The following is a 27,404-nucleotide window of genomic DNA, read 5'->3' as shown; positions in this document are numbered from 1 at the left end:
CTCCTGTTCTCCATCTGCTTGGTCTTCCTCCAAATCCAGAAGAAAAACAATTCAAAAACCTTGAAAGGGGAAAGAGAGAGAGAGCGAGAGAGTGAGCAAAGATTATCATGGCTATGATGGGCATAGGGAGAGCCCTGGAGGAACACATCCACATGGACATAGTCAGTCTGAAGGGAGCTGCTGCCCTGGCCAGCAGCCCTTGGATAGAGGCAGCCTCCTGCCAGCCACTGAACCTGCTGGAAGCTCTCTGCAGCTGAGCAATTGGTGCCCTGACATCGCCAAGCACTCATGAGGTCATGTGGGGGGAGTGCAGCCCTCATTCTGTAGCTTCATTTCTTTCTCTAATGCAGGCTGCGTCATCAGATACATCAACAATTGAAGGGAAAGGCTGGACAAGCCCAGAGGAGCTGTGGGTGCCTTATCCCTGGAGGCACTGAATACCAGGCCAGGCAGCTTGTTCTGACGGGTGGCAACTCTGCCCATGGCAGGGAGTTGGAACTGGATTATATTCAAGGTCCCTTCCAACCTAAGCCATTCTATAATTCTCAGTTCTATGGAAGCTTTAATATATTTGACATACTAGTCTTAGTCTGTTTTATCATCAAAATAAATACATTATCAGTCATTTTGTGCAAGTTTTCACTGGAGGAAAATAGAGGCTGACATGAAAGACATCCAGCCATTAAAACAAAACAAGTAGTTTGTAGCTTGGATTTTGTAGTTTGGCTTTGGATTCATATTCTATAAAAGCAGAGGAAGAAACTTAATCTCCTGGATAACAATAATGATGGTAGCTAACTGCTGATCAGAGCTCCTGTAGAACAGCATTTATCCCAGTGTGTTTCAACCATGGAAAATGTGGGCACTGAGTCTAAACGTAGTCCTTGGTTCTGTCCCTGTGACATAAGGAGACAGAAAACTACTTATTCCAGGAAATTTGATGTATGCTGTGTTCAGGATAAGAGGACGCATTTTCTTCTGCAGTTGTTTTGCTGTGCTGTTCCTTTGGCTATGTTAGATCAGATACAGTGTTTTTAGAAAGCTGCATGTGAGATGGAACCAGCTCCAGCTGAGGGAAGGGAGAAACCCACAGTTGTAAATGTGTCCGGCATTTCCATCCTTTCTTTCTTTGCCAATAGATTTCTCTTCCTACCTAACCTTGTTTGCAAATAGAGCCAGCAGGGGAAATGTAGCTCAATTGAGAGTAGTTCTGTCTGGCAGTGGATACAGACTTGCAGGCTGCTATTGAGCCCAGTGCTGCAGTAAATGGAAGTATTCTTTTTAGCCCAACATGTAACTGCTCTTACCATGCCATCCTCTTTGCAAGGTGCAGAATAGATGGTTTTCTCTGAAGACATTTCAGAGAAACTTTAGTTGTCTTTTTTATCTTTCTAGCAGGAGACTTGGGATCATTGGCAGGTCTGGTAAAAGGAGACAGGAGTTAATTATTACTTCGATCTGGTTGGGTCTCCAAATCTATCTTGATTTTTCCCTGTCCATTTTACTCTTGCATGTATTCATTGAAACCAAATGTGGTTCAGTAAGCAATATGCAGTAATTTCTTTGGAAAAAGCAGGGGTAGAGATGTGTCTATTTGGGTGTATCTAAGATCTATCTGACTTTTGAAACAACTGTGAAATAAGAGTTAAGAACTTTTATACAAATGACTCTTAAACATATTGCAGATTCGGTTAAAAATAAATAAGTCAGTCCTTAGCAGAGATTTCAATAAGCAGTAAGAGTAGCTGAATTAAAATATTTCCACTAAAATTAATGAGCCAATCCTGGAATGCTTAGACTGACTCTTAAGTGTGCTCATTTAAAGACGTTGAATATGTTTGCCTGTCTGAATTTCTATGGAGCATTTTGAATGCATGACAGATTATAGTTTTCAATTATTTTAATTTGGTTTTCTTAATGGGGAAAATAGCTAAGAGCTTAATAATAAAAGGCACTCTTTGCTTATCATTTACATTATTTTATGTGGTCATTAATAATTATAATGGATTTTATAAAACAAAAAAATCAGGCCCAAGTCTCCCCGGATCATGTCAATGCAAATGTTGCATAGTATTTTATGGGAGATTTGGGAAATGAAGTCTTTTTAAAGGATATCCTTAACACAATATCTCTATAGAGCCACTTGAAGAACTTTAAAGGAAATTTACTTTTTTGCCTGCTCTGGAGGTGGAAATGCCACAGATTGTATAATCTGCTGTAGTTCTCTAGACACATTCCCAGCTGCAGACATATACCATCACTGGGTGACAGGCAGATCCCAGACCGTGCACAGCTCAGTGAAACCCACTGGTGATTTAAGAAGGGACCTAGTGAGTGCACTGTGTAATTTGAATGCCTGTATATACACCAGAAGGCATTGGGTCACCAACGTACTTCTGTGTGGGGCTTGACTGTTTAGTAAGTAAATATTCAGGAGGCCGAGTGTTAATTCCCATAAACTGAGAGGAGAAGCAAGCAAGCAGCAATGTCCTGGGTCCCTGCTCTTACGTGGAAATGGCTGGGTGATATATCTTCAGATTTACTTGAGCAGTGTATTTAGACTGTAGCTTGGTTCTTGCTATGATACAATAAAAATGCCAACATCAGGTTTGATTTTACTAATCCACACGTGATCATGTGCTGCCCAGTTAACTCATAGGTCTTAAAACTCCAAGACAGTTGTGTGTTTCTAGGTGTGGGGAGCATATAAGTAGGTTAGTTTGCTTGTTGCCGGAGGCTGTGAAAAATGATGCCCATCTAAGGTTGCTTTGTGTACTTACAATACATCATCCTCTTCACTGCAGTTGCATGCAAGCTCTTGCTTTTGCTGTTTTACTTAAATTTGGTCCCAACCTGCCACTGGCAGTGGCTTGAGAACTGTAGAAAGGTTGTGGGTGTCCAGAAGAGAGGAATAAATACAAGATTGTTCCTATCCTTTAAATGTAGCTTGTTACATCCAGGAGTGCTGTTGGCGCTGCCCTCTCTGTAGGCTCAGAATCCTCCCTTGTTCAGCATTTCCCTACATGTCCACTTTCCTAGCCCTCCAGGCATAGAATCATGGAATCAAAGAATCATGGACATTGGAAAACACCTCTAAGATCCCCAAGCCCCATCCAGCCCATCATGCCCACTGCCCACATCTCTCGTGCCAATCTCCATGATTCCTGAACATTTCCAGGCATGGTGACCTCACCACCTCCCTGAAAAGAAATTTTTCCCAATACCCAACCTCATATCCCCATTCTTACTCTAAGCAACCTCTGCTGTGCCACTTTTCTCTCTCACTTTTCTTGTCAGTGTCATGCTCCAAAACCCGAGCAATTTACAGACTCCCTGGAGCCCTCCAACATGCTGACCGTGCAGCTCTCAGTGCCCCTCATTCTTTGCAGTTCTCCCTGTCACTCAGAAGGTTTGTGCATTCTGCACCCTGCAGTGAGGGGTGGCAAGTGCTGGAGCACAGGGCGGCTACAGATCAGCAGGAGCCAAACAGAGGGATAAAATCTGGTACCTCTGAGCAGCTCCTCAGTGGAAATTGTGCTTGCCAGTAAAACTTGTGAAAACAGTTGAGCTCCACGTTAAATCCTGGCAGAGATGCACAAACCTTAAGATTCTATCTGCAAAGGAGGGATGCAATCCTGTGTCACAAGCTGGCAGCTTTTCAAGCCCATCTAAATGTGACATTGCTACAAAGCAGAAAGCCAGTTCTGAAAGGCTTAGCTCTGTCTTATCTCAAGATCTACAATGTTCATTTTCACACACATTAGTTATTATATCTAAACCTCTAGTGGAAAATACCCATCTGTGAAATTATGCTGATTTCTCCTGTTTCTGGGATTACTCTGTAGAAGTGAGAGCTCTGTCAGAGTCCTGGCATTCTGTTTCTCATTTGCAAGCTTTGACCACTGCCCCCTTCACTCTGTAGAAGTGAGAGCTCTGTCAGAGTCCTGGCATTCTGTTTCCGAGTTGCAATCTTTGACCACTGCCCCTGGGCTCAATTTTGGCTGGGAAATCAGTCTGGGAGCTCAGACGCTATAGCCCATGCGTGGCCATCCAGCTTTGAGGCTGTGGGTACAAGTGGTCTGTCTGTATCCATCAGCGTAGGTGTGCTCTCTTCATCCCAAGGTTCTTGCATGGAAAGTCTCACCTGTGCTCCTGAGATGCAGTAAGATCAGGAGATTGCATCATCCACCATAAACTGCCTTTCTGTTTGGGGTATTTTCCCTCACCAGTGTAGCAATCTAATCTGAGCTCCATCCCAAAGGGCTCTTTTAGAGAGTAAAAGCAGCTTTACAAGCAAATTTCTTGATGACATTCACCAAGCATCTTCATTCATCCTGCTCCCATCAGGAGATGCAGCACTGTGCCATGCCTGGTGCTGGACTTCGAAGCACTGAGGGTTCCCTGAGCAAAAAACATGTAACTACAGCGAAGGAAAACCATCCTTCTGCCATCTGCTTTATAACCCAGAAACCCGCATAGCTACTGACTGCATTATAAAATGAAACATAAATGAATAAAATTCATGTGTGTGTTCTGCAGTCGGAGTGTTATAATATGGATATGTTACCATCTTCTCACTTCCCAAGCATAAATGAATGAAAAAGCAACTCTCTCCTGAGCTTGTAAATTCCCCCAGCCAGTAATTTTTTTTCTCCTGACCTAGTGAATTCCTTGGGAATAGATATTTATTATTATTATTATTATTATTATTATTATTATCATTATTATCATTATTATTATGGTAAACTGCTTCAGTAACGGTTCCAACAAAAGAAGTAAACCTTACATTGTATTCAGATAATGTTCTTAACTTCTCAACAAGATTTACTAAATTGCACCCTGGGAATTATGCAAATGAAACTTTTGGTCAAAATGTTACAGGATTACTGTTAAAAAATTCCTTTTTTTTTTTTTTTTAATCTCATTAAAAGCACTAAAATTACATGTTCCAATATAAGAGCGTGCCTTTCTGCGATGAATATCTCCCTGGTAGTAATATGTGCTATGCTTCATTGTCAGTGGTCTTTGCAACTTTCCATGGCAAGTGCTGCTTGTACATATTCTCTGAACACTTCACATCCTTGTACTCTTAATGGAAGTGGAGCTAAGCGCAGGTAAAAGGCAAACCATTGTAGTATGTTGGCAATTAGCAACGAATAATGAGTCATTGCTGAATATTTGCAATGTATTTCCCTGTCTTTGTTTTGCTCAATACAGTATAATCATCTCATGGATTTTGACATAGCATAATTGAGTAAGTTGTGTGGGTCTTATGATATATTTCATCTCACAGATCTGCAGTGATTTACATACAGGCAGCTTAGACCCTATTAATGCTAATAAAGTGCTGCAAGGACATCCTATAGCATGCACTTTATTAAACTCTACATAGCTTTCTTAGAGAGCTTCTGTTTATCTGTGTTTCCTGAAAATAAAATATAGTGCCTTTAGCACTAAATATTTAAATCCAGCCTCTTTTTCCATGTTTCTGTCTCTCTCTATGCATTTCTAATGCTTCTATCACAGTGGGATCGGGGTACTGTATGCAACAGGAAATAGAGCATAAAAACGTCCATGAAGAACTGGCAGACGCCCCTCTTCTGTGATTCAGGTTAAAATTGCTTCCATTTCAGTTCTTGAAGGGAGGCTGGTTTGGTGTTTGGTGCTTGTGCTCTAGTCATGGCTGTAGCTGAGCTGAATTGGGGTTGGGTCTGTGCCTAAGGAGCCCCTCCTGGCTTCTGTGTTTCAGTGAGCAAAAAGGCAGCAAACGTGCAGACACCCTGATGCAGGTACACTGATGGTGACGAGCACACAGCTATGTGGCCTGAGTTACCTTTTTCTGTTCTTTCTTCTTAATTTCAGAGATGGAAACCCCACACTGACTCAAAGCCACAAACGTGGCTTCCTACGTTTTCACTTACCTTGAGCCTGACCTCCTGACTTGAGTTATTCATTTGCACAGACATTCACATAAATCCCATTTCCAGCCCTGCCTACCTGACGGGGTGAGAGCTGAGCTTCTAAAAATGGGCACTGCAGACTTCAGTTACTGAGCTGAGGGGCCATTTGCCGTCATTAAAACCACAGTTGTGCAAGCAAAGCTTAGGTTTAATATACTCTTCTTCACCCATGGATTTGCTAATGAAAATTGGATTCCTGCCTGACTGCTTGGGTCCCTATTACAAATACCCACTGGGCACACACAGACCTGCATAAACGGTGGCGTGAGGCACGAGGGCACTTTCTCTGTGTCCCCAGTACCTGTTGTAAGTGATGACACCAGTGCAAGCCCTATCAGTTTTTCTTGGCGCTAATAGCCTAAAGAAGCAGTGAATCCTGTAGAGAAAGACAGATGAAACTGTCTGTATTCCCTGACCTTCAGCTCCAGCAGTGTGGGTGCAGCACGAATCAATCCTCACGGTGCCGAGCAATAACTGACATCATTAGCTGTTGGCAGCAGCAGACTGCTCAGTGGAGGCAGTGCGAAGAAAAGAGTGTACAAACTTGGTAACGATAGGGACAAAGGCATCAAAGGAGATGCTTGGAGATGCTTGTTGGCGATCTGGTGTCTTCTGCACCAACGTCCAGCACGCTGTGTCAGGAGAGGAGGAAATAGCGATGGGTGATGTGTGGAAGGAGTGCGAGAGCAACCCATGGCACATCCCAACCCCTTGCTGCTGGGGAAGGCACCTCTGCTTCCCACTCCGGGGCCTCCTGTCCCCTGCTGAGCCCCCTCAAGGCAGCTGCCAGAGCGGAGATGCTGACATGCACTCACTCACAAGATTTCCATTACTTTCTCACTACTTTGTTGTATTCATAGGCCTATTTGAGGGAAAAAGATGCACTGCCTTATGCTGCCAGAATGGTTTGTGATGGTGCGGGGGGTGGTAATTTATTTGTACCTTGCACTTTGTTTCAGGAATAGTCATGGTGTTGCAAGAACTTCTTTCAGCAATTGATCAGAAAATTAAATTTCAGCTTAAAGAGATAGTCAGGGTTGCTAGGACAACATATTAACCTCGCTTTTTTATTTTCTTGTCTCTATATCCAAGGTATGTGCAATTTGTCATGCTGTATTTGATTTGTTATGTGTTTCTCAAGGTATGGGAGGGAAGGAGTTTCAAAAGCAATGTGCCAGACGCACCTTTCCTCAACAAATGGGCAAATGGGCAAATGATAACGTCCTACCAGGCATTCCCAGCCTCCCTCCTCCATCCTGCAGGGCTGGACAAGGCAGGAACAAGGAGTTTGGCTCTATGAATGTCGTGGGAACATTTGTGTGCACAGTTACATGGACTGAGAACAGGATGGAAGGGACAGCAGGGAGTATTTCTGAAAGTGGTGAATAGCTGTGAGGTGTTGGCTGTAACTGAACAATCTGGGCACTTTCAGGAGCTTATGGTTTCAATAGCAAGTAAACGGCATTTTTTGTGCATATATATTCTCCCACTTCTAAGGCAAAAAGTCAGAATTTCAATGATTCCTAGAGGATCATCATGAATAAAAGAGGAGAAAAAATAACAAAATATGTGGAAGAAACTTTTCCTGGCTTTTTCCCAAATCTTCGGCATACAGCTCGAGTTCCTTGTCAAAATTGACAGCGGTTTTACATTTATGCAGATTCCAGGCTCAGATCTTTAAAGTTGTTTAAACATCCATATGGCTTTTGTCCAAAGCTTATTGACGGTTGCCTTTGTTATTCCATCCAGATTCGTTCCGATAAGGACAAAGAGATCCATATCAGGTACAGCATCACCGGAGTGGGAGCCGACCAGCCGCCAATGGAAGTCTTCAGCATTGACCCTGTGTCGGGGAGGATGTATGTGACCCGCCCAATGGACAGAGAGGAAAGAGCTTCCTACCATGTGAGCACGATACGCCAAGGGGAAAAAAGACAGTTGGGGGTTTATCTAGGTTTGCAGGCTCTATCAGCCACGCCAGTGCAAAGCAGCATTAAACCAATGTTCTTTTCCAGCACAGAGCCACCCATTTCTTCATAGTGGTGCAACTGCACACTGCTTATTAAATCCATGCAGATTTATCTGCAGACTGAACCCCTCAAAACCGTGCGAAACCATCCGCAACATTAGCATGTCTTGGGAAACTGCTAATTTAGGAATCATTACTGCAGCTAAACATGCAATAATTGGCATCGTCATTTTTCATTTTAAATTACTAGGAGATGTTCAGGCAGTATGATGGGGGTGTGTCAGATAGGTTTTTAAATATGCAGATAGGCTAATATTAAATACGAGGGAATTAATTAAGATTAATTACTCTCAAAAGTGCTGCCTTTCACTACCCTAGTTCTTAAAATGCTCTACCTGCAATATGCTTTGAGTGTAATTGGTCGTTATGTTGTGATATAAATCACAGCCTGTATATTACATGGTGTAATTGCACAGAGGACACGGCCCCGCAAATTGCTTTAAAAAAGTGTTGCACCTCACATGATGGCTCTGCAAAATTTCAAATGCTTTCTGCATCTATGCTTTAGTTGTCTCCCAGAGAGGCTGTAATAGGTCGTTTCATGGATTGCTTTATATCAGCAGTAGCCACATCTGTGGGCATCATAACAGCCCTTCCCAGGGATGCTGTGATGTCAGTGATGAAATATGGGTCACTTGCACTGACACCATCCCCAAGTGCTCCGTCAGAGACACACATTGTGTCAGCTTTATCAGGTGTCCAGTTAACCATGTTGACACACCTTTGGGACTGGGGTGAGAGGACAAAGAAATAGATTGCCTCTTCAGCTGGGTGGAAAAAGATTTCTCCTGGGTGAAGGGGAGTCTGAAGGGGAGTTATTTTATCCTCTGTGAACATGAACAATTATTTTGTTTGTTGTGCCTGTGAAAATATGAAGGGAAATCATTTTGGAAAAGGAATATTTGAGATGCTACTGTGTGTGTCATCTCATCATTGTTGATACTGTTTCAGCGGTGCCGGATTATTATAGAATGATGTAGTTGGTAAAACTATGCACACATAAATGCTTTAGATGGAGTCTGTATGATGTCTAGTAATGGACACTCTAAGTCAAAATATGTGCTGAAAAAGATTTCCTTGCAGTAAAAACTTGTGCAGTGCCCTAATAACAAAATTAACCTGAGAGTTTCAAGGAACTCAGCAGACTGACTTGTCATCTCTGTGAATGGTGCACACCACTGGAATTCCAGCCCTCCTGTTCTTTACAGAAACCTTGATCTGGCAGCTCCAAGCACGAGTAAAAGATTCACTCTCTGAAGGTTACAGGAACATACAGGTTATGGAGAGTGGATTGCTGATAAATATGTTATGAAAGCTTACAGACAAGAATAGTGAGTGATAGAAAATCTTTTTAGCAGAACAATGGAAGATGATAGAGATCATTTCGGTCACGGCTGTAAACAATGTTTAGATCCCTTAGCCTCAGTAGAAATTGATTGATGATTTATCGAATCATCAATTGTTCATTTAATAATCCCTTACAAAGCGTTTATAAATACATCATCTTCAAAGCAGTGATCAGAACACTGGTACAGAGTTCATAGAGTAGGAATGGACCATCATGGAAGCTGGAAATATAGGGCCAGCCTCCAGAATGAATATCCAGCTCTGAGCTTTGGCTGTTCCAGTTTTGGTGAAGACAGTGAATGTTCACCATTTCAGACAGCCCAGCCACTCAGTGAAAAGCAAAAGCAGACCTGGAACTCATACTGAGTGCCAGAAAGCAGGGATTCAGGGCTGACCATCTTTGTGTTGGTTTGACACCTGCTATGGGGTTTTCCTGAGCTCTGTTGGATGCTCTGAGCCTGACCCCAGGCTGCACAAGGCCAGCAGTGGGACTGCAGTGCCCAGAGCCAGGGGAGCCCAGCATTCTGCACTCCCAAGCTGAACGTCTGCTTGGTGCCTCTGTTACTGCTGAGTGTTGTTCTTGCTGCATTCATTTCCAGGTGACCTAAAATCTAATTATAAAAAAAAGAAAAAAAAAAAAATTGCTAGTGTTTGTGAGCCTACAGCTGAAGAGTTCTTTTTCATTAACTCCTATATTCGTAACACTTTTTTTCTTATTATCTGTTTTGCTTTGGGATGACCATTTTTTAAATACTATTTTAATTCTCCCTATGCTTAGCAAGACATTCATCTGATGGAACCTACCTTTTCCCTAAGGTGAAATGGATGCTTTCTCATTAGTTCTATAGCAGAACTTCCCTGTAGTTTTTCATGAGCTTCTCAGGACATGCTCCGTGTGATGCATGCAGGGATGGCTGTACCTCTGGGGCTCGCCGTGTCTGCCAGGTGACTCCACAGCAGGGCTGCAGTGCCAGTGGCCACGAGTTCAGCCCTATGTGGGCCTCAGCTGTTTTCTCCTCTGCACTACAAAGCAATGCACAAGCTCTCTAGGGACCTTGCAGACATCCCAGATGCAATGCCAGCTGTAAACATGGTCAGGAAGGTGTGCTGGAGCTGCATGTGAGGGAGCACAGCTTCACGGCATGCTCCCGGTGTGAGCCCCAGCCCAACCCCTTCTGCTACCATCTGTGCTGGGTTCTGGTTGTCTCTGCATCTCCTGCAGGCAGCCCTTCATGGTTATTGCTGCCCACTGAGATTCTGCATGCAGCCACCTTACGTAACTGCATTCCCAAAGCCCTTTTTTCACTGGTGACAGAACTAGTGACTCCAAATGGCTTTCCTGATCCAGACAGCAGTTTCACATCAAGCTGCAGTTGGCCAGTCCTAGGGATAGTAAATCAGCATTTTGTTTTCCAACGCATTTTGCATTTTGTGTGTAAAAGCCATCAACAACATTGTCATGTCAGTAAGTCATCACTGCTTCTGGTATGCAAGTAATGTGCATTGTGGAGGAACTCAGAAGCAAGTCCTCAGCCAGTCCCAGACACCAGTTTGTGCCTTCAGAATGAGACCCATGACATCATGTCTGGGATGGCTGGAGCAGGACAGGTTAGTTGCAGTCTGAGAAGGAGTTATTTGCAGTGCAAGGAGACAAAAGAGATGAGTCAAAATTCAGGGATGCAGGAGCTAATTCCAATATTTTTAACTCAGTTCTAGTGAGTAATGCCAGCCATTTGTGTCACAACACCCTAATTTGCACTTTTAATCACAATTAAGAGCATACAAATTAGTCATGACATTGTATGCTCATTGCTTAGAGTCTCTGTCACTGATTGATAATGTATATTTGTATTAGTAGTATTAGTGCATAAGTAATACTCATATTTAACACAATTCACTGTGTTGACTTTGACTAACTACCTTCAGATACCACCAGCCTCCAGTGTAATCAATAATCATGATACTGAATCATTTGTATGCCAACAGCCATGTTTACACGGCAGACTGTCAGTGGAAAAACCGCAGAGACCTGTGGTGGCTGCTGCAGAATATGATAGCAACAATTGTCAGAATTTCAAACAGTATTTGTTAAGGAATATGGAGCCCACTCTTTGGTTGGTGCATGGTGGAAGTCCCTGCCCTTTCCAGTACTGGTTTTTCCAGCTCTAGGTGATGTCTGTGCCTGACTGAGGGCAGTCATCATCTTTTGTGCTTCGCCCACTGCCATTCACAATGAAGGAGCATTCATGTGCATCTGCTTTCCATCCCATCCATCCTTCTTCTCCCAAAGCACCCACTGGGCACACCTGATCTGCTGAGAGCTGCGGTACACTCACACTGTGCCTTGAACAAATGATCCCTGTTTTCTCATCTGAAGAATGACTCCAGAACCAGAAAGCGTGGTTCTGTGGCTTGAGGATGTGGGATGAGCACAAGGAGTAGGGTTAGAGGGATGGGGAGAGGAGGACTTAAGGAAGGCAGTATCTGATCTCCCTTGGAGGTACAGTGAGTTTTCCAGTGGACAGACTGCCCCGTTGAGTCCATTTCCTTTAACTTCTTCTTCTGGGAGTGGTCTCTAATGAGGAACAATCTCTAATGAGGAAGAGCTCCCATTGAGCTGAGCTTAGATACAACGCTCTGTCTCAAGCATCTCTCGTCCCTCTGCTGCAGTAGACACAGACCACAGAAGAAGAGCAGTGTTTTGTGAAAGGATACAGATATGTGACCACAAAGAACTGTTAAAAGGCTGTGCAGAGAGAAAACTCGTGGCAATATACAGGATAATGCCCATGTACCCAGGCACTGCTCTCCTCCCATAGCTCAGCCCCATCCTGGCGCTGTGCTGGCTCACTGCAGGCAGGTGAGGATCCCCTGTCTCACTGAGTCTTCTTTCCACTGAGCGCAGGTAGCAGCACTCCAGTCATAGATATGTGTGCTCAGTGAGTGCAACAAGCAGAGAGACACGCATTGCTGAAAAATTCCTAACTCCTGGAGATTTCAAACAAAAGCTCTCAAATGTAATTAAAAATTTGCAGGGGGAAGTCAGATCTGAGGGGGAAGATATCAGTCTTGCTCTCTGCTTTATCTCTGAATGGAGCCATTTCCGCTCCTGGAAATACAGCAAGAAGGGGCCCAGTGCTGCCTCAGTTTGAAGATAATAACTTTAATTTTAGCTCCGAATTACTTTTTTTCAAAGGCAATCTGACCTTTGACTTGTAAAGTTATTGAATTGCTACATCTGACACGATGAAGGATAGCTCAACAGGTGGGAGTCAAAGCAGTTTATATTCAGGCAAGGAATGCAGATATTAAGACCTTTACAAATCGAGAAATACAAATGCTGCATTGAAAGCAAAGTCAGACTTCAGTCACTAAAGAAAAAGTGCTTCTTAACTTCCTTTAAAGAATGTTTTTCGTTCAGCCTATTTCACATGGCAGTTTGTTCTCTTTGCTTGATTAAATGTTAATCCAGTCTATCATAGCAGCGTGCAGTTTCTTTTGTTAAGCTCTGGACTTCTGAACGCCACACATGAAGGAGAAAGTGGTGCCAATAACGAGCACAGGGAGAGCGAGAGCTGCAGCCAGCGCTAATACAATTAGTGTGTGTATTTGTCACGCTTCAGAGGAGGTGGAGACCTCTGTGCATGGGAGCTCCCATGCTGCAGCACCCAATGCCTGAAGTGGGGAGCACAGGCCCCATTGCTTGCCCATCACAAGGTGTTAGGGAAGAAGCACACAGTGTTCTCACCAGAGGTGGGCTTTAGGGTCCCCTGTACACAAGTATTCAAGCAAGGAGGGGTGGCAAGGACTGCAGCACCGTGCTGCGGTACCTCCAATGCCCACCTATGGGCTGCAGAGCTCTTTCTCTGCTTGTCTCCTTTTTCTGGAGGCTGACGGCGAGATTCAGCGTGTGCACCATTTAGAGTAGCCATCTGTTCCCTTGAATGAGCAAGCTATCCATTTTCTTCACCTGGTTACTGATTGTTCCAGTCTAATGTTGATTGCTTTGTTTTATTAATTACTCATTTTGACATGCTGTAGCTGTCCCTTTTGTTCAGAAAACAGATGCTCTTGTTTTCCAGCATTATTACTGATGGTTATTGCTAATAAGATAAAGCTGCAGTTCCACTTTAGCTGAGGACTTAACACTGTGGCTCCGGTTATTGTAATGCTTCACCACTGATATTTTAGTTAAGCCTGAGAAAATATTTCATCCTTAAGTGCCACGGGGGCTCCTAGCATTTGAAGGAAAGGGGCTGTTCTTACGTCTTTTGGTACATAGAGCAATGGGGTTGGTTGATGTTGCTGCTCCTAGAGACTATGATTAAAGAAAGAATAAACAATACTAATGCCCTTCTGGAATCTCTCCACTTATTAATCCCTGTTATTGTGGGTATGAAAGGCTGCAGGTTCCCATAAGAAGCCTCTCAAGTCAATCTCATTTCCTCACTATGTTTGGAAATAAGCAAAATTTGCTCTTCAGATTGTCAGACTAGGTTCAGCACATCTTAAAAATTAGAACAGAGCGGTCTATTAGCAGTGAAGGGCATGGCATCACTGCACCACTGTCTAAGTGTTTCCACTGACAATATTTTAAAATATTATTTCAATATTATGTTAAGCTTTGAAAAAGCATGCATGTCTAGAGTTCAGATGGAAACCACATCGCTGCTTTCTCCTGGAATTACTTTCCCACTCAGTTCAATTGTGAGAAAGTATTTATGAGGCAAAGTCAATTCTTTCTCTATGAGGCAAAGTGTGGTTTCTCATTCTGCAACAAATCCAATTGCTGATATTATGCTTTCATTCTGCTTATTCCCAGCTCCGGGCTCATGCAGTGGATATGAATGGAAACAAGGTGGAGAATCCTATTGACCTTTACATCTATGTGATTGATATGAATGACAACAGACCGGAGTTTATAAACCAAGTCTATAATGGATCTGTTGATGAAGGCTCTAAACCAGGTACAGTTTAAAAAAAAGTCTTAAAGTTATCACAAGCTTTCAAACATTAATCTTGCCTTGGTGGCTTCGCCTCCTCTTGAAATATGGGGAATGGAGGAGAGCTTTTCTTTTACTGGCTCTTTTGTTGAAGACTGATGGAGATGAGAACAATTCAGCTGATATCTATTTCTCCTGCTGCAGGAGAAAGTGCAAACTCGGGTTAGAGTTAGATCCTGGTAGTCCCTTCTTAGATGTGGATTTTACAAAAGCATCAGCTTTGGGAAGTAATGCTTTGTATTGCCTTTCTCATATGCTCATTGCAGGTATGCAGTGCCATTATTCCAAATACAAGTACGGAAGGCAATTCCAACCTTTTCCTGACCCTATGACTGAAGTGTTAAATACCCAACTCCTTGCTGTTTAATCTAGTTGTTTACAAGCTCAGTATCATGGAACTGCTGTCTCATGTGGGACTTGATGCTGCCCTGTTGGTGGGAACCATAGAATCGCAATTGCTTGAGCTAGAAGGGATCTGTAAAGTTCACCTAGTTGTGCTCATGGGGTCCCTCTGAGATTGCCAGGTCTTCTGGCAATTCTGTGGGAATGGGGGAAAATTTGGAAAAATCAGAAGCAGATGTTCTGAAAAATGATGAGTGAAAAGTTAGCAAAAGTATAAGCTGTACACAGTGTGCGAGTGATGATTTTTATACAAATATGCTTTTATCTTTGGAAAATGCAGTTGTACGGATCATTAATGCCTCTTTTCCCTGATGCTGTCGAGCAGTTAAGTGCAGCAGAACTATGCGGTTTCTGATGTGGTAACCAGGGTTGCTTTACCTTGTTGCTGAACGTAACTGGTATGGTACTGTCACCGGTACTTTTGTAAGTCGCCTGAAATCAGACTGAGGCTTTTTCCAAGGTAAATGGAGGCTGAGCTGGGGGTTAGGCACCACATGGCTCTGTTTGGTGTCAGAGAACATCCGTCATGGCTCCTCCATTGCCGGAGGTGTCACTGAGAACTCTGCAGCGGCCGCTGCTTCTAACAAGGTGAATCGCAGCTGTGATCGATCGTCTTGCCATGCTGTGAGGCACAGGCTGTGATGGTGACACGTTCTGGGAACTATGTGTGACAGTACTTCTGAGGAACGGAGGGGTGCAGCGTCCTTATCAGTGTGCTTTGGGGTGAGGTGCAGGTGTTGATGCAAACCCTGCTCTTGCGAGGTGAGCGAGCAGTCCCCTGGCAGCTCATTCTGATGCTGTCTTCCAGGAGGACTTCTCCTCCTTTCCTTTGAAGGCCACTTTGCAGCATATCAAGGTTGGAAGATTAATATATTTCCGTAGCGAGTCAAAATCCTTACATCTTACTCTAGGACAAATCAATATTCAAAGTGTTCCCAGATGTTTTAACTAGCTGTGCTCATTTGTGTGAAGGAAGCGGCAAATTGCATCCTCTTCTTGTTTGAAATCCAGATAAGCCTTTGAGCTATTAAATCAGAATAGGATACCTTTGCCTACAAAATGGTTGTGCCTCTGCTTCCAGCAGTGATTGTGGTGTTCTGTATCCCAGACTGGAGTGTTTGCCTTTAAGGCAGGTAGGTAGAAAGCAATCTGTTTTTATTCAAAAGCAATTACATTTGTCTTTGATGTATTTGTTTTTTCCTCCCCTTTCCCATTTAATCGGTATTCTTTTAAAGTTTTATATTAGTATTGAATTTCTGTTCCTTGCTTTTATAAATCCACCTGGGAATTCGGGTATCCGAGGTCTTCATTCCATGTACCTGGCAATAAACATGATGTTATGTCTTTGAGAAAATGACAGAGAGGTTAGATACTGTCTTTGGAAGTCTGCATGCTCCTCATTTACCTCAAATATATGTATCCCTGTTCTGTGCAGACACAAGTCTAAGCAATATATTTTGCTAAACATAGATCTTGCAGAGATTTGGAAGCTTCTTTATAGTTCAAGTTGATTCAGAATATTGTAACAACTAAGGAGGTTCAAAAGCAGCCTTTGGAAAGGAAAAACAGGGAGCCAGAATTTGTGGCCATGGCTGACAAATGAAAGACACTGGATACTCTTAGAGCTAACAGCAAAACTTGTTCAATATTGATTCAGCAGTAAGTTACATATGCCTCTATATATTTGTATATGTGAGTATATCCATGTATAAAGTGGAGATCTGCTTCAAGCAAACCAAAAAATCTTATTATATGATATAGGAGTTCAGCATTCATTTTCCACTATTTATTGGTATTGAACTGTGCCTGAGGACTGAAAATGCTTCCCTGGACATCCTGTGCGACTGTTATTTCTCACATCCTCCATATGCCCATTTATAATGGCTGTGATTAAAAATGCAGCTTTCCTCAATTGCCATAGTATCTGTAATGTTCTTAATAAATTTGAGCACCTTTTATGAGAAAAGTAAATGTAATGTTACTATCCCAAACAAACGCTGACTCTGTGGGCAGCTAGTGTGAGCAGCCTTTGTCTGCTTGAAGTCAGTAGGAATTTTGCCCAGATTTTAAAAAAAGGAAATGGGACATATGGAGCTCGAACTCTACCCATGAACATTTCCCAGAGCAAGACCATCACAGATAAGCTGTTGAGCACAGACTGAGCAGGGCACGGTGACCTTGAGATGGAGGGAAAGCCTCAGCAAGGCTGCTTGGCAGGGTCAATGGAGCCCATCGCATTTAAGGGGAGGAGAGGCCCTGCGGTGCCATCATGGGGTGAAGCAACAGCATCTGGCATAGGGTCCTGTGGGCAGAACAGTGCCTCCAGAGGATGCTGCAGCCTGGTCCCCTTGTGCAGCTGGGATGCGGAGAGCTGGAGGAGAGCATCCTGCCTGCGGGATGGCTACAAAGCATGCCTGGCTATTGCAGGGCTGGGAGGGTGGCCAAGTAAGGTGTAAGACATAAGACTGCTCTCTCTGCATTGAATAAGGCAAAAGGAGGTAGTGTGAACCAAGAAAATGGGAATGCAGGAAGGATGGTGCATTCCAGCCTGTGGAGTGGTGCTGCTGGGCACTTTGCTTCCCATGGAAGGAGCAGGTTTGTTTTAGACTACGAGACAAACAGCCTTCACAAGGGACTGTCCGAGAGCTGGAGTGCTGGCAGCAGTGTGGAGTTCTGGGGCAGCAGCAGGGCTTGTGACCCAGCGCTGCTCAGCTCTCAGCCTCCCGAGCTCCCAGGAGCTCTGCAGCATGCGAGTCACCTTGAAGCAACCCTTGACAGGAATAGAAAAGAAATCATCAAGGATTATTAATTATAATAGGTTGTTGGTGCTGGTTAAGATTATAATAACTTAATTGAAGTAGTGTCTGACACCAGAGCACAGTGCTCTCAATAAAAAATTCTCCGTAGTGTGAATGCATGCGTTGCAGCCTGCCCTATGTAAATCCTTCAGTGTGTGCTGGCTCTTAAACTGCATTGCATTTCTTTTTCCTTTTTTGATACTCTCTGAAACATGTTAATGTATTTCTGGTTTATCTTGCCTAAGGTCATGCAGCTGGACAGCTTAAATGTGTAAATGTGGGCTCTTCCAGAAATGCAAAGCAGGAATAGCAACGCTAAAGGATTCTCTTTTTCACATGACCATCTTTCTTCCTTTCTCTCTTTCCCCCACAAGTTGTTTTGATTTAACGAGCCACTGTTTGAAAGTGTATCTTAAAAGGCCATGTTTTACTCATATTGAATAATGTTCTGCCTCTTTGAACTTTGCCTATATATGAAGAACACAGCCAAGTTTTAAAAATGCAGCTGCAAGCTAGAGCTGAAATCCCCCTGGTCCCTCTGGCAGCCTTAATCAGCAAAGTTCTCCCGGAGCTACCCAAGCTGCCTTTCAAGCACTGATAAAGCGAGACGGCTCACACAGCTTGGGTTCCTGCTGCCCTTTCAAAGCCCATGGCTCTGCACAGGTTTGGGGTGGGTTTTTCCCTCTGTTCAACCCCAATTACTGCCTGCCAGGAGCCCCGTGCTGCAGCAATACACCCAGCCCTCAGCCTCCCAGGGGTGTCCCAGAGAAGAGGAGTGATGCTTTACAACAGTTTGGTTTCAGAGTGATTTAGTATGGGAATGTTTAACTTTTAGAGTGGGAAAAAAAAAAAAAAAAAAAAAAAAAAAAAAAAAAAAAAAAAAAAAAAGGAATTTAGTCACAAAACAAAAATGTGGAGAAAAATTACTTTGGTTGCTGCAGAAGCTCAGTTTTAATACAGCCAACACAAAAAGTACCTTATGATGGGGTGGGGATGTCTTACTTTAGTGAAGTATTCGGTTCTGAAAAGGTCAATGTGAAATGGTCTGCAGTGACTCAAATGCTTTGCTCTGGGTTGTATCTATTTTGTTTTAACAGAGAGATTGTCAAAAATTAACGCATCTCTCCAAAACCATTTGTTCCTGTCAGATTGGCCTTTTCCATTCCCATTCATCCTTTCCAGTTCACTGACTCCATAGATGCATCTCGGTCCCTTCCAAGTCAGTAGCACAAGTCCAAGCTGTAGTTTTGGCCAACTCTTTCTATCTTATGGTTTTGTGTGGGCAGGATGGTTTATTCTGGTGATGTGAAGGTATGTTAAAAATGGACAGTCTCCCAAAATAAAGGGAAATCAGTATTTCCAACATGAAAATATGTTGTAATTTGAAATTTTCCCGTCTGCTCTTGATTTCATGGGACTCTGACACAGTAATTGTTGATAATGTGCCATGTGAAAAATGAAATCGCTGGGAGCCAAATCTATATGTGGCAAATTGCGTTTAAGGTATCTCATAAAAATAAGCAGTATATTTAAAAACAAAACAAAACAAAACAGGATTTTAAAAGTCAATTATTCTATTAGTGTCCCAGTTTGTTTATTTTATATCTATGCTAGCAGAGATTCCCTTAGAGATTAACACCATGGGCTAATGCACAGATGGGGCCAGAAACTTGAAAGTCATCTGAATATTAAGAATTTAAATCTTTAGCCTCAGTGATTTGAACAGAAAGCCAATTATGAGGCTGAATTAGCTTTCAAATTAAACTGCAATTTAAAGCTTGTGAAATTAATCTTTTAAAGCATAAAGTTGCACGTGTGTATATATATATTCATGTGAAGAATCTGGATTCTACATCTGTAGCTCCCTCCTCTTTCCCATCCTGATAATTAGAACAGAGGCACGGGGTGTCCTGCAGGTTGTTTCCAGTGAAAAACCAGGGCGGGTGCTGCTGGGTGGTGTGGGAGGAAAGGAAAGCATTGGTTCCTGAGATCAGAGAGGCAGCTTTGGTTTTAGAAATGAATGCAGCAGCGAGTGAAGACCCCTTCTATTGTGCATGATTACAGCAACGTCACTGTGCTGCCTGTCTTTATAATGTTTAGTATTCTTTTACCAGCACGGAGGTAGGTGTTGGTACGCTGTGCTGAGGACAGCTCAGGCTGAGCAAAGCACCTGGGTACATTTGCAGAGCGCTGCCAGCTGTGGGCATCGCACAGGGCCAGGTGCGTTTTCCTGCTGATGTCACTAAAAGCTAGAAATAATGCAAATGCCATATACTAGAGAGACCATGTGCAGGAAAACGTTTTAAGTGCCAGAGTTTCTTCAAATCTTCCCAGAGCTCCTCACAGTTCGGATGCATCACTTCTGGGCTCATCACCCGAGTAGACGCATCAATGCAGTGCCACCCTGTGCCGTGCTAGTCTGGTCCTTGCATTTCATGTGCAATTATAAACACACCTTTGTCCAGCCCAGCTCTTTTCTCTCACAGATTGCACATGAAACTGGGATACGCAATATTCTTTTTTTAAGTTCTTTTGCTCAGCCAAGCACAATTTTGAGAGATTGTTTTTCTGCACACACGCCGTGTGTGCTTCCCATTTTGTTTCGAGGTGAGTGGTTATGAAATCTGTGCTCTTCTTAATTTCCTTTTCAGAAGTATCTAGTCCCAATAGCAAGGAAGTGAATTACAGGGATGTAAGTGAGAATAAAACGCCGGTGGTTTTACCCTCCAGAAAAGATGGCTGGGTTGATATAAGGAAAAGTGGAAATCACGTTCTGAGGCCACTCCTGAAGAGAGTTACAACACTGTAGGAGTTCGCTCTCCGCTACTTTTTAATCAGCAGTTGCAAATAATACTGTGTTATATGCATACTCTGTATTTATTTTATTTCCTAATATAGAATCACAGAATGGTTGGAATTGGAGGGGCCCCTTAAAGCCCAACCTCCCTGCAATGAACAGGGACACCTACAGCAGTCAATCAGCTGCTCAGAGCCCCATCCAGCAATATATATATTAGCACAAAGCAAGTGATCTACAAATGCACTTAATACAAGAGAACAGGAACAAGAATTATAAGTGATCAGGAATTGCAAGAGGCAAAGCCGTTCAGCCTGTGATAATACCAAAACACAGTTCCAGTGCTTTAGGTGTTCAGGTGTCCAGGAGTGCAGGTGCAGATGTACCTGTACACTGTTCTTCCTTTCAGTGTGTTGAACACAAGTGTAGTTTCCACCAGTCTGTGAACATTCACCACAGCTGGCCTGTTGAGGAACTGTGTTAGGAGTCTGCACAGCTCTTACTCTCAGTCAGGGCTGAACTCGAGCCTTGTGTCAAGTCCACTTGCCTGTGCTTTTGGCTGGGCATGCGACCCAGCCCAGCTTGCTGCCGCTGGTCAGAATATCTCATCCCAAGTTGTGCTTGCTCCATTTTTTGAATATGCCTGTTGGAATGGAGAGGGTTCTGCAGAGGCTCGGCTGAGCAGAGATTCATCCATTTATGCAATCAGAGCAGTTTGCTCAGAGGCTCTGTGTGCTTTCCATGAAGGTTTGCTTCTGTTACTCTCTGCAGTGCACGGGGTCTCGCTGTGCTGCAGTGCTGGAGCTGTTTGCCAATCTGGCCGTGCCCGTGTGCACTGCATTTAGTGCCTCTCTCCATTGTCTCTCCTGAGATATTTGCTTTCTTTGTAATGATAAGAAGGTTTTACTGGGTGACAGCAGATGCTTCAGCTGGCTCAGCCATCTCTGCAGCCCCTCTTGCTCTCTTTACTCTCATTAGGCCAACTCTTGAATTGTTTGAGGCTGAGGATCTGATGTCTCCACTAATTAGGAAGTGGCATACTTTATGAATTAGGTTAGCTGCTTGAAAGGTCAAAAATTGCCAGTGATTACAAAAATAATGGTGGAAGAGAATGACAGCAGCATCCGTTGTGACTGAAGAAATATCATTTAAAAGGAAAGTGCTGTTTCTATTTAGTTTTCCATCCAGAGTGTGTGGGATGCAGTTTAATTTAAGTATATTTGCAATTTATTATATCTGCAGTAGAGTTTCAGGCACATGTCATCTTGATGTCTTGCATACATCTCACACATTCCTATTTACCTATATATGACTCCACTGAGCACCTTTGATGAGTCAGCTCCTCATTTTTCACTCGAAGCCTTTAACAATAAATATGTGAAAGTGTTTCAAATCACCTATTGAACACATTTGTTCTCACTTGAGGATGCAGGTTTGTTTGCTGAGACGTTTTATTCTTTGACACTACAGCAGTTCTCCAAATGCTGCTCTAAAATCCATTCTTATGACAAGGAAAATTCTGCCCTGAGGAGCTCTGTGCTGTACTGGATAGAGTGCTGCTGGTCCCCAAGATGCATGCCTGGAGGCAGTGTCTGTCCTTCATTGAGAAGGGAAGAGCCTCATCTGTTGGTTTGTTGTGTGGGTTTTTTTTTTCAGTTAAAAATACAAATTGCACGGGGGCACTTAGGCCTGCTTATTAGTAAGAAAATAACACTTCATGTTGGGAAGCCGTGTGTAAGTTCTTGTGTGTAGCTCTGTGCTTAGATGACTTGCTCAGGATCCCATAGCCCTGCTCACCACTTTGGTGCTGCGGTGTCTTAACGTGCGTGGAGTCATGCAATGGGTGAAGTGCTCCCGTTGTGAGCAGTGCCACAAGATCCCATCCTCAGTGGGAGGAAGCAGTGCCAGGAAATTCTTTTGAATTGAAAATTGCATTTTTAGAAGTGCTGTAAATTTTACACTACTGTTCAGTACTTAATTTTCCTATCAACAATTACCATCTTCTTGCTGTCTGGCATAGGATGCAGAGTATTCACTAAATAAGCTTTCTGATACAGGAAAAAAAAAAATTAGGAGGAAGGGGAGGTTTCCATTAGTACAAAGCCATTATTAACTTGGGTTAATGAAGATCTAATGTAATATGGCCATCACCACATGTCTGCACATAATGATTCAATCCTTTTCTATGGGGGAATGATTAAATTAAGTATCTTGTAGGTCAGAATTAGACTGAGAAGGTTAACTAACCTTGAATGATTCTGCAACCATTTACCAGCCATTAAAAACATAAATTGTAAGATAAAGCTCAACAGAGAATCAGCGTTATCAGTAAAACAAATGGATGAATTTTTAGCTTTTCTGTTTATATCACAGGAGTAGACAGAGAGGATTATGTATTTTTATAGTAGCATGTAGTACAAAGGGTGAAGTGAAAGAATTTTTTGTCTTTTTTCTATTTGGATTCCTGGTAAGTGCCCATTAGCTCTTTCTTTTAACATGCATTAAATCTAAGTAATGGATATCAAACCAGCTTAGAAAAATGGTAATTACAAAGCAGTTGTAACAAAGACTTTGGAAGCACAACTGCGCTGAGACATTGTCTGAATGCCTTAAAACCATGAAAGCCCCGACTTTATGGAGAAATGCAGTTGTGTGGATGGGAGAGCAGAGATTGCAAGCACAGTGATGGGAATCAGCAGATTTTGGCATGCTTTGGGAGCAGAAACAATCACCCTGACTCTCAGATTCCAGAGTGATTCTGGGGAGACATTTGTTTACGACTGCATTGCTCATATAGATACAGGGCAGCTATCTTCCTTGTTTTCTTCCTTTTTTTTTAACTTACAAACACACAGAGATCAAATGAGATACAGTGAACATAAAATCCTTTTTTAGTCTTTTACAAGCAGATGCAATTAATTTTAAGATCGATAAAACTGAAGATACTGGTAAAAACGATCTGTTTGCTTCCATCACCCTGCATTCTGCAAGGTATTATTTTGCCTACCCCGTAGAAAGCTTGATTAATCTAATGGGAATATTTTCCATTATGGGTGCTTTCAAGCATCTCTCTTGTTTCTTGTCTGTTGTTAGACTGAAACAAAAGTATCTCATTTGAAAAAATAATATCTGGATATGGCAGTCTCTGGGAAATAAAAGTGAATGTGTTGTGAAGTTCAGATTCTTGGGATCTTGCATTTTGTTGACAGATCTCCTTCATCGTGCCATACATTAATTTTAACTCAGGTGATATATGAACTTGGCACATTAGTTAATGAAAAGCTAATGCACAGTAATCTTGTCATCACTAGCTGTGCATGATAATTCAATCTGCTCCTCAGAAGAGCTGTTCAACATGCAACAAATTTGATTTAATAGTGACATGATGTACTAGGTTAGGTATTTCATTTAACATACCATGCGCCTGACTTGATGAGAAACGCTTCCCTTTCAACAGGTTATCTACCTGAGTTAGCAGGCCAGGTGTGGGGGTTAATGCAGTTACATCAAACACCGTCTGGACTGGGTGTCAGCACAGACTTGGGCACATTCCTGAGTTTTGGCACTTCATGCATTCATTTAATGTTGTCAGCTTGCTTGTAGGGAGGATGTAAGCATGTCTGCTCTTTCAGAGCCAAAATTAAAGCTGATAATTCTTCCACACACTGGAGACATGAAGACCCTCTCTCCCCATTTGTACAGCTCTCTTTTGGCTCCATCACCATGGGTCAATGTTCACTAGGGCCTGAAAGGGCTGATGCACTGTCCCTGGTTTGTGGGAACTGCTGCCAGTCTCTACTTGGGCAGGGTATTTAAAGGCTATGTGGTTAATGCTTTGATTTCTGCAAATGCACGCTCACACTCTACAGCTGGATCAAGCAGTCTGTACATTGCTTAGGATTTTTTTCATTTAAATCCTAACAATCTGAGCCTCAGTTCTCCAGTGTGTAGGAAATGTACGGTCTGCCACTGTTCGTTTGCCTCATTTGTGCAGTAATAGAGGCTGTCTATGAGAGTGTATTTCCTTTATTTTAATATAAAGTATATGAAGATATATCTCCATGCATAGGATATAGAAACACGTCATTATTTACTATAGAGTGGGTAAATCATCACCAACCACCTTACTGTAGTGGGAGACTTTTTATGGCACCCAGAAGATGTTTGGCACTGTAGCAGTATATATCAGCAGCACTCTGCTGAATATTCTTGTACACAGATATATGTTTATGCCACTCACTGCGGCACGGCAGTACGTAAAGGATGCATTTTACTTAAAGACAGAACAAATGCACAGAAGTCTGAGCAGGATGTTGGTGGTGAGCGCAGGTCGGAGCAGCTGGCCCCCTGGGAACACTGCTTGGGAATGGCTCTCTGCAAAGGCATGAGGAGATGCCATCAGGCTGCTGCCCTTAGGTCAGCACAGCCAGGTGGGAAATGCCTGCATGCAGGAACCTGAATGGATGGATCAACTCTTCCCAGCCGCCACACAGTCTGCAGAAAGAAAGGAGTCAATTGCAACTGGTTTCCAGCAGACTGTGGCCAGACAACTCGCCCTGGGGGGCAGCGGAGAGCTGGGGAAGGAAGAGCTGCTATATTTCCATCATGTGCTGCAGAGTGCTGCAGCCATGCAGGGCCCTTTGCAGAGGATGCTTTATTAAGTTACAAGTTAGTAATTAATGCCAAGTTCCTCTCTTTATTTTCTCTGTGGTTGAGTTTCATAAGGGAAATTAAAGAAATGAGATGGAGAGGAAGCAGATTGCCACTTGAAATACAGCTCCCTGGTGCTCCGCTCATGACTTTAGAGACATTTGTCCAGTCTCTTCTCCCTTTATGGAGATGTAGGTCAAATGCTGCTGAAAGACTCATTTGTTTTGGAGCAGATGTGCTCGATCCAGTGGTCAAAATGCAGCATGGCAGAAAAGGTCAGGGAAAGAGTGAAGGACGCCCAATGTGTGTACGTGTGCCTCATTCGTAGCAGAGCTACCATCAGGTCACCCCATGTCCACCACCGCTGCACCCCCTTTGCCAGGCTGGGAACCCACCACCTCCCTCATGTCCTGGTTTGTTTTGGAAACTGTGGTGCAGACTGAGAGATCCTTCCAGAACAGTGGGGTGTATTCAACTGAACCCCCCAAAAAACCAATAACTTTTCTTTCTGAGCTGCACTAGAACAGAATCACAAAATACCACCTGTTGTCTGGAGTACATCCCAAGACTGCATATGTCCTAAAATAGATTGTGTTTTTCTCTTCCACTTCTGCTTTCATTAGCCCCAGGTTTTGACATTCTGTTCAGAGATATTTTCTGTATAGAATGCATTAAGATAACATAGATCTCAAATCAAACATCTCTTCATTCAGCATATTTCCTATTTAAATTTCTCCTGTACATTTCGCCTGTACCTATCTAAGGAATGGCTTTTTTATTTGTATCAGTTGGCTCATGATAACTGGTTTTGCAAAAGAGCAAAAGAAAAGAATGCTTGAAGAGAAAGGAGAAAAGAGAAAATCCTTTGCTTGCGCAGCCTTGTTTCAATTCAGTGTTCCTTCCGTCTCCCGAAGTTTGTTGATTGGGATAATATTAAAGATGTTGAATAGTTTGTTTTCATTTCACAAATGTGAATCAGGATTAGTGCAGAAAGATAGACTGTATTCATCATTAGAATCTGCCTTACACATTCATTTATTTTTTCATCTATAATTCTTATTGAACTAAAAAAACTCTCAGGGATATGTATTACCACAGAGAACAAAAAGAGCCCTGATAGAGCCGGATGGAAAAAGTTCAGCAAAGAATTTTCCACATTGCTAAAACACAAACTTAGGAAGCCACTTCTTGCTAATGCTGAAATGCGTTGTTTTCCCAGACTGGGGGAAGATGCTGGGAGGTTACTCGCATGCTGAATGTCTTCAGGACACTTGACTAGGCTACAGATTCGAGTGTGCTGCAGCCATTGATTAGAGCTGCTGATTTACAGCATGGGGTAGCTCTTTCAATTCTCTTGCAAACAGATACAAGCTCCCTAGCTCTTTGGGCTCTCCCTGAGCTGGAAACTGGTTAATTTTGTGACCAAGCTGGGCTCGTTAGATCAGACATGATGCGATACTGATGTAGCTGTACAGCCTCCAGTTTGCCAGCGGCTCACGTCTATCAGAGCTGAAAGAGGCTGAAAGAGCTCGGCTTGTTGTTGCAAAACACATAGCTGTGTCTTGAGCCCAAGTTCTTGTTGGGACAACTTTGCATCTCCTCGAGTTTGACATGCTCATAACATGTCGCATCCCGTTTAGGGCTCTCAAATGAGCAGTGCTCACGTGGTAAATTCCATCTCTCCATTGATGCTGTTTGTTTCTGATGGTCATTAAACAAGGCTATGTCTGGTTTCTCTGTCTCTCTTTGCCTCCCACTCCTCCTCTCCAGGTCTCGTATGTTAGATTCATACACTGTTGCAGATTGCTTTTTGCAAGCAGCATGCATCTGCCCTTTCAGTCTTTCTCTCCAACCAATATAACAAGTGTAAAGCTGGGCCCTATGAGCTCTGGGGGGTCACAGGACCATGCAGCTGCAGGAGTCCATCCAATCAAGTAACATCTTTTACCCTCATAATTACAATTTCCCACTTTAACAAAACACCCTGCTGCCAAACTCCAGTGATAATGAGTCTGTCAGTGCATCAGCGCACTCCCAACTGTATCTAGAAAGTAGGGATGATTTTTTTTTTTTGCAAGGCAAATGAAGACACTGATGATTAGCAAGAAACAAACCAATGATTCAATACATCACTGGCCACACATACCAAATCATTGATTTTCCATCCTGCTGGGCAGCAGCTGTTCCATTTGCTCAGCAGAAATGGTTTTTTTCTCTGGAAGGAGCTAGAAGGATGGACTTTTCTCCCAAACAGGAGGTAGCAGAAGGTTGTTTGCTACACTGGGCCTATTGGTGGGGTCCTGTACGTTGATGGGGTCCTTCTGAAGCTGCTGAGAACTCTAACAGGCTTTCTGCTGTTAAACTCTGGAAATACTTTTGAATGCCTGTGAATGCAATGATTGGTAGATGGAAAAAAAT

The 27,404-nt window shown here is 43.0% G+C and overlaps 1 protein-coding gene across 1 annotated transcript in view; it reads left to right on the top strand.

Moving 5' to 3' along the window:
• Nucleotides 1–27,404, top strand: part of CDH4 (cadherin 4) — a 413,304-nt gene that overhangs the window by 316,879 nt on the left and 69,021 nt on the right. The window contains exons 5-6 of the mRNA XM_042884811.1: nucleotides 7,710–7,865; nucleotides 14,159–14,303. Coding sequence (XP_042740745.1) covers nucleotides 7,710–7,865; nucleotides 14,159–14,303 — 301 coding nt within the window. The remainder of the gene's footprint in view (nucleotides 1–7,709; nucleotides 7,866–14,158; nucleotides 14,304–27,404) is intronic.

Source organism: Lagopus leucura, unplaced genomic scaffold (genome assembly GCF_019238085.1).
Source record: "Lagopus leucura isolate 7727_CA_CO unplaced genomic scaffold, USGS_WTPT01 Super-Scaffold_100045, whole genome shotgun sequence".
NCBI lineage: Eukaryota > Metazoa > Chordata > Aves > Galliformes > Phasianidae > Lagopus > Lagopus leucura.
Note: the sequence above shows the minus strand (reverse complement) of the source record. Positions and strands in the feature narration are given on the sequence as shown.